Source organism: Mus musculus, chromosome 1 (genome assembly GCF_000001635.26).
Source record: "Mus musculus strain C57BL/6J chromosome 1, GRCm38.p6 C57BL/6J".
Lineage (NCBI taxonomy): Eukaryota > Metazoa > Chordata > Mammalia > Rodentia > Muridae > Mus > Mus musculus.
The window spans coordinates 163,080,267-163,092,633 of NC_000067.6; the positions used below are offsets into that span (position 1 = coordinate 163,080,267).

The 12,367-nt window shown below is 39.8% G+C and overlaps 1 protein-coding gene across 1 annotated transcript in view; it reads right to left on the reverse strand.

The window, feature by feature from the left end:
- Positions 1 to 5,404, reverse strand: part of Mroh9 (maestro heat-like repeat family member 9) — a 61,369-nt gene extending 55,965 nt beyond the window's left edge. Inside the window, exons 1-2 of the mRNA NM_030071.1 lie at positions 5,296 to 5,404; positions 289 to 343 (exon numbers count right to left, since the gene is read on the reverse strand). Coding sequence (NP_084347.1) covers positions 289 to 313 — 25 coding nt within the window. The 5' untranslated portion in view covers positions 314 to 343; positions 5,296 to 5,404. The remainder of the gene's footprint in view (positions 1 to 288; positions 344 to 5,295) is intronic.
- Positions 5,405 to 12,367: the final 6,963 nt, after the last annotated feature.

A 12,367-nucleotide genomic window follows, 5' to 3' on the forward strand; every position in this document is an offset into this window, starting at 1 on the left:
TCCTTTCCCCCTTCTTCCTTCCCCCTTCTTCCTTCCCCCTTCTTCCTTCCCCCTTCTTCCTTCCCCCTTCTTCCTTTCCCCCTTCTTCCTTCCCCTTCTTCCTTCCCCCTTCTTCCTTCCCCCTTCTTCCTTCCCCCTCTTCTTTCTTCCCCCTCTTCTTCCTTCCCCTCCCCCTCTTCCCCCTCCCCATACCTCCCCCTCCCTCTCTCCCTCCCCCTCCCTCTCTCCTACCCCCCCCCACACACATACACACTCCCCACCACCACCACACACATCCTAAAATCTTACTTGTGTTTGTAGTTTCTTGGATCATATTGCCACGTGAACTAGTCCTCCAATGATGCTACAAGGCAATACAGGACATTAATACAAAATTAATTTCCCATCTTAGGTCCCCAAGTCCTGCACATTCAATTTCCTAATTGTCATTTTTTGCTTTGTCGTTTTAGTTTTTGTAGGTCCAAAACTAAGCATAGGTTTTTATTTATACCCTCTGCTCAGGGTCCCTTTTCTCCAGTCACTGTCATGTGAACCAGGACTGTTCTGTCATCTGAAGCTAGACATCCTCTTTCAGGGTCACTTAGGTTATTGGTATAACACATCTTGAGTCCATCAGACTTCTGCCTTGTTCTCTGTTGGTTTGGGCCAAAGCCACCCCTTATGTTCTAGAAACACCGTTTCCCATCTTAAAGACCCTGTCCATGGGCAAATTATACTGTCTTGCTTCCAACGGATTAGAGATGGAATTACAGGACTCCTGAGGTTCAGATAATCTCTTTAGATATATTCAAAGACAACTTATCACTGCCCTTAGTTATATCTGAAATCCCTTTAACTCGATGTGAAATAAAAATGAAAGCCAGCGTGTTCAGAGGCTCAGTTCTTATTTTAACTTTTAAAGGCAGGAACGCTGGGGTCAAGAATATTGAGGTTTCAAAAAAAAAGAATATTGAGGTTTCTCTTTTGTTTTATACAGGCAGGCTTTTCATAATTGTAGTCATTATGAATTGTACATCCTCAGTGTGCAATTCTTTGTAAAAAACAATAACAAATTCATATACAATACTTCAAAGCTCAGCTCAGCTTTTCTGTTCTATATTGTCCTTACTGCTCTGTTTCCAGTATGGTTTTCCCTGTCTTTTTATTTTCAAGCTGTTTAATTTCAAACTTTTGAAAGATTTCATTTGTAAATGCTACCACTATCTGTATCCCTGGCATTTGGCTATAATTTAACCAGATTCATGTCTTTTAATAGCTATACAGTTCACACCCATTTATTATATCCACTCCATACCCAATACCCATTTATTAATGTCCCCACAGCTTAGGTTATGTCTTCTTGTTGTTACATTTAAATCTTCTATTACGATTTTTTCATTCTGTGTGTGTGTGTGAGAGAGGGGGGGGGAGGGGGAGAGAGACAGAGACAGAGACAGAGAGACAGACAGAGACAGAGAGACAGACAGAGACAGAGAGTGTCATGAACTCTCTCCCAAAGCTGGGGGTTGTCCTTAGCAGGGTTTATCTTTTTGATACAATGATTAGTTGACTTACTTAAAAAGTCAAACTTGAGACAGAACTTGTTGCTTCCCAAATTGAAGCAAATACAAAATTTTCTCACATGTATTTTCTCCTCTTTTTTCACTCCTCATATAAAACTATATTTGACTAAGTTACTTAATAAAATCTTCATGCCTTGTGTTTCTAGTTCTTGATTAATTAATAATCTCTAACTCTTAACAGAACGCCATCACTGTATTTATATGACCTTCTCCATGTTTTCTACTTTATTACTTTATTAGCATGTCACATATAATATTTCCACACAGTTTGCTAATGGCACCTTCACCTTCCTTTATGTTTTAGTTCCATATTTGAATGAAGTCTGCATACAAGACCAGGTTTTCTCTAGTCATTTCTTGCTGGACTAATAAAATTCCTTTTTTATTAGCTTGCTGAAGAGCTCCTGGCAATTACAATTCTCCAACTCTTCTCATGTTCAGAACTGTTTGTTTTACTTTACTGAATAAAAACATTGGTTGTTTATGGCACTCAGGGGCTACCATGTTTTCCAAGAGGGTTTCTTGGATGTCGCTCCATTGTCATCTAGCTCTGCTGTGGAAGATGTGAAGATTGGCTCACTTTTTCCTTCCTTCTGTGCAGAGCCTTGCCCTGGATTTTCAAAGAATTCTTTGTTTATCTTTTAAGTGTGTAGTTTTAAGGGGTTTAAGGCATCACTGGTTATTTTAACCTCTCTAGAGACATAGGCTTTTCAGCCTATTGTTTATGACAGCTTTTAGTTAAGTATCTTGATTTGTATAATTTTTTTTCTGTTAGTGATGCAAATTTCCTATGTCTCTTTAACTTTCCCCAGTCTTTTCTGCACGCTTAGCACCTTTCTGGGAGTGTTGGTTGTGTTTTGTCTGTTTCTATCATGGCCCTTGTTCTATTTTCTCCTCTGCTCCCCCAAGTTGCAACGTTTGTTCTCTAAATTCTTCCATCTCTACATTGAAGCTCACTTTATATAGATAAAATTTGTTTATTAAATGTGGAGATGTAGGTTACTTCCTCTTTAACAATATTTTCCCAGTTATTTAATTGACATTTGTTTCTGCTCCATTTTTTAAAAAAAATTTTATTAGGTATTTTCCTCATTTACATTTCCAATGCTATCCCAAAAGTCCCCCATACCCTCTCCTCCACTCCCCTACCCACCCACTCCCACTTTTTGGCCCTGGCTTTCCCCTGTACTGGGGCATATAAAGTTTGCATGACCAATGGGCCTCTCTTTTCATTGATGGCCGACTAGGCCATCTTCTGCTATATATGCAGCTAGAGACATGAGCTCCAGGGGTATTGGTTAGTTCATAATGTTGTCCCACTTATAGGGTTGCAGACTCCTTTAGCTCCTTGGGTACTTTCTCTAGCTCCTCCATTGGGGGCCCTGTGATCCATCCAATAGCTGACTGTGAGCATCCACTTCTGTGTTTGCTAGGTCCCAGCATAGTCTCACAAGAGACAGCTATCTCAGGGTCCTTTCAGCAAAATCTTGCTAGTGTATGCAATGGTGTCAGTGTTTGGAGGCTGATTATGGGATGGATCCCTGGATATGGCAGTATCTAGATGGTCCATCCTTTTGTCTCAGCTCCAAACTTTGTCTCTGTAACTCCTTCCATGGGTGTTTTGTTCCCAATTCTAAGAAGGGGCAAAGTGTCCACACTTTGGTCTTCGTTCTTCTTGAGTTTCATGTGTTTTGCAAATTGTATCTTATATCTTGGGTATTCTAAGTTTCTGGGCTAATATCCACTTAATAGTGAGTACATATCATGTGAGTTCCTCTGCTCCATTTTTAACGGAATCCCTGTTTATGTTGCTTCCTTTGAAATGGTTACATGTTCATAATGAAGACGTGGTGCTCTCACATCAAATGCTTTGTGTTGTGGAGGATTCCCTTGTGCCAGAAGTAAATGTGGGAATTTGATAGTTAACTAACCTTTGGTTCACATATGCTAGTTGTATAAAATAAGGGGTTTCACTGTGGTTCCATGCATACATACCACATTATCATTGCCGTCACCCCAAGGCTACCCATGCTCATCTGTCTTCCTGCTGATCCTTCTCTTTGCAATGTCCCTCTTACTTTCATGTCTTTAAAGTCCAGATTCTGCTCATGAGAGGGCTCATGGGACATTTGTTTTTTGAGTCTGCCCTAATTTGCATAACAGGATCATTTCTAGTTCTACAGACTTTTCTGTAATTAACATAATTAATTCCTTATTACAGAACAATACTTTAATACTTTATACTGTATTTGTCTTTCTTTTTCTTTTTCTATTTATCCATGAGTGGGCAACTAGTCTTATTCCATAACTCCAAGTTTTTCTGTTTCCCTGCTAGTTAACAGGTAGCCCTACAATATTATAGAAATAACCTCCCCCTGCCCATTCTTTGTCTCAATTACTTCTCTGTTGTTTCCTGTTTAGTCCAGTCTCATTAGCTTCCCTTTAGTTCAGTATTGAGCCATAGATGGACTTCTAAAGACTACATTCCTTTTCATTTCTTTGTCTAAGCTGCTCATCTTTTCCTCACTGTTCCCATCACCAAAGATAAAGTCAGCATTTTCTGTGTGGATAAAGTCTCATTTTAAACATGTCGTATTGATTTTCAAATCCCCTTCTACCTCATCTATGCATCTCTTATTTCTAAATGTTCCATGTTCCAATAAACGAACTAAATTAAGGCTTTGCTTCAGTAACACTTTGTTCCCCAAAATTCTCAAATGAAGAAATGTTAGGATAGGTCTAGAATTTTCTCTGTAATATAATTTTTGCTATCCTGCTTATGATTTACTTTTAATAATTAATGCCCTATATGATCAGTGATTTTCTTGAGAATGGGTCTCTGTCATCTTCCACTGGCACTAAACTTACAACCTTTCCATCCCAGCCACCCAAGGGCTGGGATCACAGGCCTGTACCGCCATGCCTAGCTTGATTACTTTTTGTGTTTTCTAGACTTATAAGATATTCTCTACTTGATGAAACTTGTCTGTTTCTTGACTTATTAAAATCTAGATATATTAAGGAAAAATGTTTTCTGAAGAGAAATACAGTTTTAGAACTTAAGCTGTTTAGAGAAGACATTTTTCTAGCAGGTACCTGCTGATTGGTAGTTTAGTTAGAAGTTAGCACAAATGGCTCCACAGGTTTGCAAGGCAAAAGTAAGTGATTAAAGCTGAAAAGAGGATAGATATTCTGGTGGTGGATTGTGTGTCCTGACTTGACTGAGTTATTGGAGTCTGATCTAGGTGTGCCTGTGAGAACATCTCTGGGAGAGACTACCATATCAGTTGGTAAACTGTATAGGGAAGCAACTGTTCCTAGTGTGGGAGGGTATCACTCAGTCTGTCCAGGACCACAAAGAGCACAGCAAAGCCAGCGTTTTCAATTTGTTTGCTGCCTGGCTGTTTAGCTAGGACACTGGTATTCTCCTATGCTTAACATTTTTGGTCTCATACCTTTAGAATTTGGCTGAAATGCATGGTATCAGTTCTGTGGCTCTCAAGATCTCAAATACCAGTCATTGGCTGGGCCATTGATTTTTTTTCCCTATATTCCTAGCATCCAGACTGCAGATGCTTTTCTCTCATGAGTCAGTGGCAAAGTAGTTTCCTAATTTACACATAGCTGTTGTTTTTCTTTGAATAAAGCAACAGCATTAAGTAAAAACTAAGAGAAGATATAGGAAAAAAGCAGGCCATGAGTGGGATACAGAAATAATAAAACAACCGCTTACCTGTCTATAATTTCTCTGTAGTTTCTGATGACATGAAGTAGTGAAGAGAAACTCTGCCACATATAGGTCCTTTTGGATAGTTTTCAGCCATGGAATTCCTTGGAAATGCTGCTACCTGTCATGGCAACTGCATGTTTCAAAGATTCCATTCTAGAATGGATGTGGCACCTGGCTACATTGTGCTAACATATGCACAGGGATGCTGACTCGCACTGTCTCTACTGAGGAGGGGAGCTTCCCTACGACTGAAAGGAAATACAGTTCAATACAAGTTGGGTAGATTTTGATAGAAGATTCACTGAAAACTGAATGACAAACAAGTATATGGAAGAAGAATTAATCATACTTGATTTTGTGGAAATAAAAACCAATTAATTATTAATTTCTAGCTAAAACTAAAAAATAACAAATAACAGTAAAACAACAGTTCATTTTAAATATTGGCAAGGACTAAAAAAAAACCCTATATTTCTTACTTAATTTGTAGAAGTAAAATAGATAGAAATAAACCATGAGGCAGTTTATGGCAAAATTGGAGCCTACTATAGTAAGAATATTATATTTTAATAAATCCCAGTGTAGAACTTCTTCCCATCTTAGACAATTTATGTTCCCAGATGAAAGATACATACACAGGCTTTATATTTTAATACACTTTGAGCAACACAACAGCTCGGCAACTGCCTAACCTCCATGCTGTTATAATCTACTTTCTATCCATAACCCTATTATTACTTACTAATTTCTATGTTCCATCTTGGCTGCTCTTGGCCCAGGTGAGCAGCCCTCTGGGCTGCATTCTCTTGGCCCTTTTACATGGCAGCCCTGGTTTTCCTTCCTGCAAGATCTTCTTTCATGGTCGCTCTGTTCTCTTCTCTCCTGCACACTCTCCCTCTCTCCTCCTTCCTCGAGGTTCTAAGCTAGGAAGAACTAAACCCCTCCCCTCTCTCTTCTCCCCAGCTATGGGCTGCTGGCATCTTTATTTACCAAGCAGAATTAATGGGGAGCAGCTCCCAGAAGCTATGGTGCAGACCCTCTCATGCAGTTTTGGGAGACCCAAATTAGCATAAGAATACATGCCACATTAGACCAACATACTTCAGCCTACACCTAGAATCCTCAATTGTACATCCATTGACACAGAACATTTATAAAATTCATGCACAGAGTGCCGAGGTGCAAGGCACCTGGTTATCAAGGCTGATGCTAAGTTGCCTGTATTTGTACCTCATAGCTAGTGGGATTTACACATTCTCTGAGGTTATGTCACAGGTCCACTCAATAGTGGCTGTCAATGCAGGCTGACATAAGTATATCTCAGTGGGGGATAGCCCATGGTTGATGTTAACAGGCTCAGAAGTTATGACCATGGGTTTTGGCCCAGGGGCAAGGGCTACTTGATACTGTCTGGTGTTGGGGTTCACTGTGGTGGACCCAATACTGGGTTCCCAAAGTCCTGTATTCATTTCTGCATTACACTCAGCCCCTGCTTGTGATCTTCCTCTGCATTATATGACAACAGCTGAACTTACAGGAAGGGCGGTGAAAATATCCCTTGGGTGCCAGGCTAACTTGGGTATAAATGGTTCCCCACATAGGCCACAGAACAGGAGCTATAAAATCTGCATCATGTCAGGCCTCATGGTAGCTTGACACAGGCTGGAGTTATCACAGAGAAAGGAGCTTCAGTTGGGGAATGCCTCCACGAGATTCAGCCAGTACAGAAGGGTGTTCAAATTTTTGGAAAGATACTCACTGGTAGGTCTTCCTCAACCATCATCTTGCCTGTCTTAGGGTTTTACTGCTGTGAACAGACACCTTGGACCAAGGCAACTTTTATAAAGACAATATTTAATTGGGCCTGGCTTACAGGTTCAGAGGTTCAGTCCATTTTCATCAAGGCAGAAGCATGGCAGCATCAAGGTAAACATGGTGCAGGAGGAACTGAGAGTTCTACATCTTGTTCTAAAGGTAAACAGGAGAACACTGCCTTCCAGGCAGCTAGGCTGATGGTTTTAAAGCCCATACCCACAGTGACACACCTACTCCAACAAGGCCACACCTCTTAATAGTGCCTGGGCCAAGCATATACAAACCGTCACCTTGCCCAGTCTCCTTCTCTTTCTAAATTTCAATAATGAACGTTAATATATATTTTTAAAAATTCAACCTATTAATCAATCTATCTGTCTGTCTATTGTGTCTATCATCTATCTATCTTATCTAGCTAGCTAGCTATGATACATAGCTATCTAGCTATATTATCCATCTATCTACATCCCTACATGTATATCTACCTTCTGTGGACAAAGGTTTTCCTAAATTGTTCAGGCTTGTCTTGAGCCTGTGCTGCTCCTGCCTTAACATCCTGAGTAGCTTGGCTTACAGGTTGGCACCAACAAACCAGCTATCTTCTTTGCTGATAACGGCACTGGCTGTTATAAATTTTAGCTCTGCATTCTATGTATTTGTCATGTTACTGAGTTACTGGATAGTATCCCTTCATATTTTATCTATTGTAATTATTATAAGAAGTTATCCTACCAAATCAAGCAAGCAAGGGTTTTGTCCAAATGTCTTCAATACTCCAGTTTCAGGGGAGTGATTTTGCTATATTTAGAAATGCTGGTTGATTTTTTTTTTCTGATGCTTTGAAAATGGTATCCCACTGGCTTCGGTCCCCCATGGTTTCTGATCATAGATCAGGTTACCTTGATTGATGACGTCCTGTTCTAATATAGTGACTTTTACTTGTTTCTTTCAGAGATCCTTTAGAACTCATCAGAGACTCCCTTTGAAGTTTGCTGTGCTTCTTAGAATTGATGGTTTTCATTAGATTTGGGGAGTATTGGGCCATTATCTTTACAGATATGTGCCCTATTCTTCATTCTCTTCTCCCTCTGAGTTTTGTGTTATGCATAAGTCAGTGTACTTCATGGTGTCCCAGAGTAATAAGCTTCTATTCTATTTTTCTCTATATCTGTTCTTTAGGTTGGCTAGCAATAAACATGCCATCAAGCTTACAGAATTTTTCCCCTCCTCTTACTCAAATCTGCTGTTGGGACCTCAGCACATTTCATTTATGTTATCTTGCCTTTCTGTTTTATGATTTCTATTTGATTACCATAGACAGGATCTCATGTAGCATTTGATTATTTTATAAAAGTGGGGCATTGTATCTGTACTTTCAGTTCTTTGTACATCCTTTTTAGTTGACTATTCTTGTAATAATTTATTAAAAGTCTTCCTTCCGGGGATTTAGGAATAGAGACACAGGTTTGAATTTCTAGCACTCACATAAAATGCTGGGTGAAATGACACATGCCTATTTTCTTAGTGCTGGAGAGGCAAAGATGAAAAGGTCCTTGAAGCCTGGTGGGAGCTAGCCTGGCCAGTCTGTGACCTCTAGATCCAGTAAGAGACCCAGTATTGAAAACTCAAGGAAAGCAATAGAGGAAGACTTTGACTTTCACACATACACAAACATGTATACGAGCATACAACACACACACACACAATCAGTTCTCTGTGTATGAATGTCTTTTTCCTTGTCAGACACAGGAAATTTTCACGAAAACCTGGATGTTTTAAAGACTATAATGCAGTGTCTGTGTTTGTCGTTATTCTTGCTGTTATTGTAGATGGATTTTTATTTTATCAGTGTAGCAAATTCCCTCACTTTATTCTGCTGATTCAAAAGTATTTGTCATATGTGACTACAGAGTTCTCTCTTCACTTCAGTAGACCTCTATTAATATTAGGCAGACTTACTAAAAGGGTTTGAAATAACTAGTCTTCCAGCCTTCATTAAGATGCTCAGTGTGCATGTTTGTATGTGTGTATTTGTGTGTCTGTGTTTGTGTTTATATGTGTGTGTGTAAGTGTGTGAGTGTGGGTATGCATGTGTGTATGTAGATATGTGCATGTGTGTCTGTCTATGATGTTCAAATGTCTTTACAATTTCCTGCAGTTCATAACTCTGCTTTGACTTTTCCTTATTGGTTGCAGAGTCACAAGATCAGAATGTAGTGAGAGCCTGGGCCTTCTCAGGCATGTCTTTGACATGTGCATAGCCCTGCACCTGTACGTAGCTTGGGGATACCCAAGAGTGTGTCAGTTTCACAATCCCCTCTGGACAGTCCATCCTTTGACTTTTGTGTTTGGTCAGTTGCTCACTAGATGCACTTGGTCATGTCTCCCAAGGCCATTGCTGAATCAAGGAGTTCTCATGGCTTGCTTTAACAAATGCTGTGACAACAGAGCTATTGCATGGAAGGAGCTCTGAGTCAAAGCAAATAAAGACAAATGATGTGAATGTTGCTTCCTCAGGGGAAAGGTAGACAGGCCAAATAACTTGGCTTCCTGGGAGAACTGGTAGGAAGATACAACCCTTTTGTCCTCCCCTTGTGCTTTGGTTGTGAAGTTGTTAGTTGTTAAGTCTTTTGCTGGGCTAGAAAGAACAAGATGGTAACAGGCCAAATAATTTAGCAAGGAACCACTGTTTTCACTGAATTCCAATGGTTTTTCTTGAGCGGTTAAGTGGAAAGAACAACACTTATTTCAGCCCTTGATTGCTACATTGAGTCCTGTTTTTTTTTTTCCTCATGGTTATTTTTAATAAAGGAACTTATTATGTTTTAGAGTCTCTTTTCAAAATTCTACCTTTTCCATAACACTGTGAATTTTTTGTTTGCTTGCATTCCTGGGTTCTCTTGGGTATTTCTTTGCACTTGTTATTTATTTCTACCTTGTAGGATGATTACAAGTCTCTATGTCATAAAAGGCTGGAAGTGTTGCATGTTCATTCCATTATTAACGTGGCTCAAATCTTCCAATCCTGCCCATGTAGGGAGGGTTGCACACCATGGTCCTGCTCTATCTTTAGCCTCTCTGGGCCTCCTTGGCTTCTAATCATCCCCCTCAAAGGCTCTAGCTTCCTTGTTATTTTCCAACACGAGGTTTACACAAAACCTTGGGGACTGACCAATGTCACCACTGCCACCAGAAATGACAAAGAAAGAAAGTGACAAAGGAAAGTAGCATCTATGGATCCTATTGGTACCCCAGGGACTAGAGTGTAGAGGGATTAAATATCTGTTCTGAATAAGTGCAGAATGTCCCTGTAACTATGAGAGTGGGCATGATGCCAGGGAGCCATAGTTCCAAACAAGGACAGAACTGGAATAATTAGCCACTGGGAGGTGGGGATAACATTGTTTTTGATTGGAAAACATTACTGGGAAAATGTTCTACAAGAGACTAACCAATCTCTTTCTGCAGCAGAACTCAGCAGGCAAAAGAAATGGACTCACATTATATATCTAAGTACAAATAGCTATTAAGCCAAAAGATGAATCGTAGTGTATAATAATATATAGCATATAATGAAAATATGTCCTAAATAATATGGGTGCAAAATCATACATTTCGTATGGAATAAATTATTTTGTCAAAAATGAAGTAGAAAATAAACAATATAAATATCAGGGATGCTAGTGTGGCTGGATTGAGAGACAAGAACAAAAACAAAATGGGATCAACTTTGAACATAATATTTTCATCCTTTTAGTGAAGAAAATCTTGACACATGTATGTTTGCTATATTCTTTTCTGCATGTAAAATTTAAGAAGAAAGTTTTATTGGATGGAAGCCCTCTCTTCTCTGGGAATTCTTTTGACTTTGTCCAACTTTTTTTATGATCTATCAGTGGAAAGGAATAAGACACATGACTGCTGAACCACATTGGGTCTGCTGAGTGATGGTTTTGAAACGGCTTTGCAATACGGAATGCCACATTCCGGGTTTCATTCTGATATATATTTATATATAGATAGATATATCATAAATTAAAACAGAAGAGAAAAATGTGAATTGTTGGCGTCTTCCTCCGAAAACTCCGCAATGTGTGTCTCTGTGCTCCAGCCAGCTGAAGGAACTTCCCGCTCCCTCCTACCCCAGCCCATCCTGCCCAGGCTTGCGTTGTAACCCTTTAGAGTTTGTGAGAGGAGCAGGGAGCTGCAGTGTAATTCAAGGGCTGAAAGAATTTAGAGATTATCTTCTAGAGATTTCTCTTATGACATGGCACCACTAGGTGTCACTCGAGATAAAACTTGGGGGCCGTCCTAGTAAATGGCAAGAAGGGACATGGGAAAGGGAATCATGTTAATGGGCAAATTAATGACACACAGGATAGTGGCTTCCTTCCAGGCCAGAACCCACAGGCGATAGCTTCACACCTTCTGTGCCTATTTGTGTGGTGGTCGGAAGCGGATTGTAACATACAAATAATGAGAGATGCTCACAAAACTCAAGGACTAGACTGCAGGGAAAACTCTATTGTCATAATGGAGGCAACAATTCCAAGCCTCAAGTCTGACAGAACTTCTCCCAGGAACTCTGTGTGTAGTGTCAACTAGTGCCCCTTGGTGGCAGTGACTCATAAAGTTGGCATCTCCATAGACAGGGAGAACTAAGATGTGATATGGTGATCAGATCCACTTTTACTGCTTGTCTGAAAACTAAGTAGTATTCATTCATTCATTCATTCATTCACTCACTCATTCATTCAATGTGGAATTAGTAGGGTGAGTTAAGGGAGAGAATTAACAATGACTTGGACTTTCTATACTGTGCATCATGTTGTTTTGTTTCAAACATTTCTTTTGATTTTTAACATAATTTTCACCGTGAAGCATGAGTTGTGTTTTGACTTTGTTTGTTTGTTTTTCATACATTACATCCCCACCAAAGACTCCCCAGTGAAGTTCTGGAAGAGGAAGAGAAAGACAACAAGGGGAGGCCTTTCCCAGCGGAGGTCGCTCTTCTAGAAAAGCTTGGCTGTGTGTCTGAAAATGCAGTCTGAACATTTTCAATAGCTTACTGTTATCTAACATTTTCAGACATTTGTATGCATATATAACACCAAATATTTTCATCTGTTTCCTTAATACACTTATGTACATGTAGACTGGTCACCAACAAACTGGCTGAAGTTCTTTCCCTCTCAGCTGCAAACATGGGTAGGGAAGGAGAGGGAGACCCTTCATAGTATCTTTTGTAGTTGGCATATCT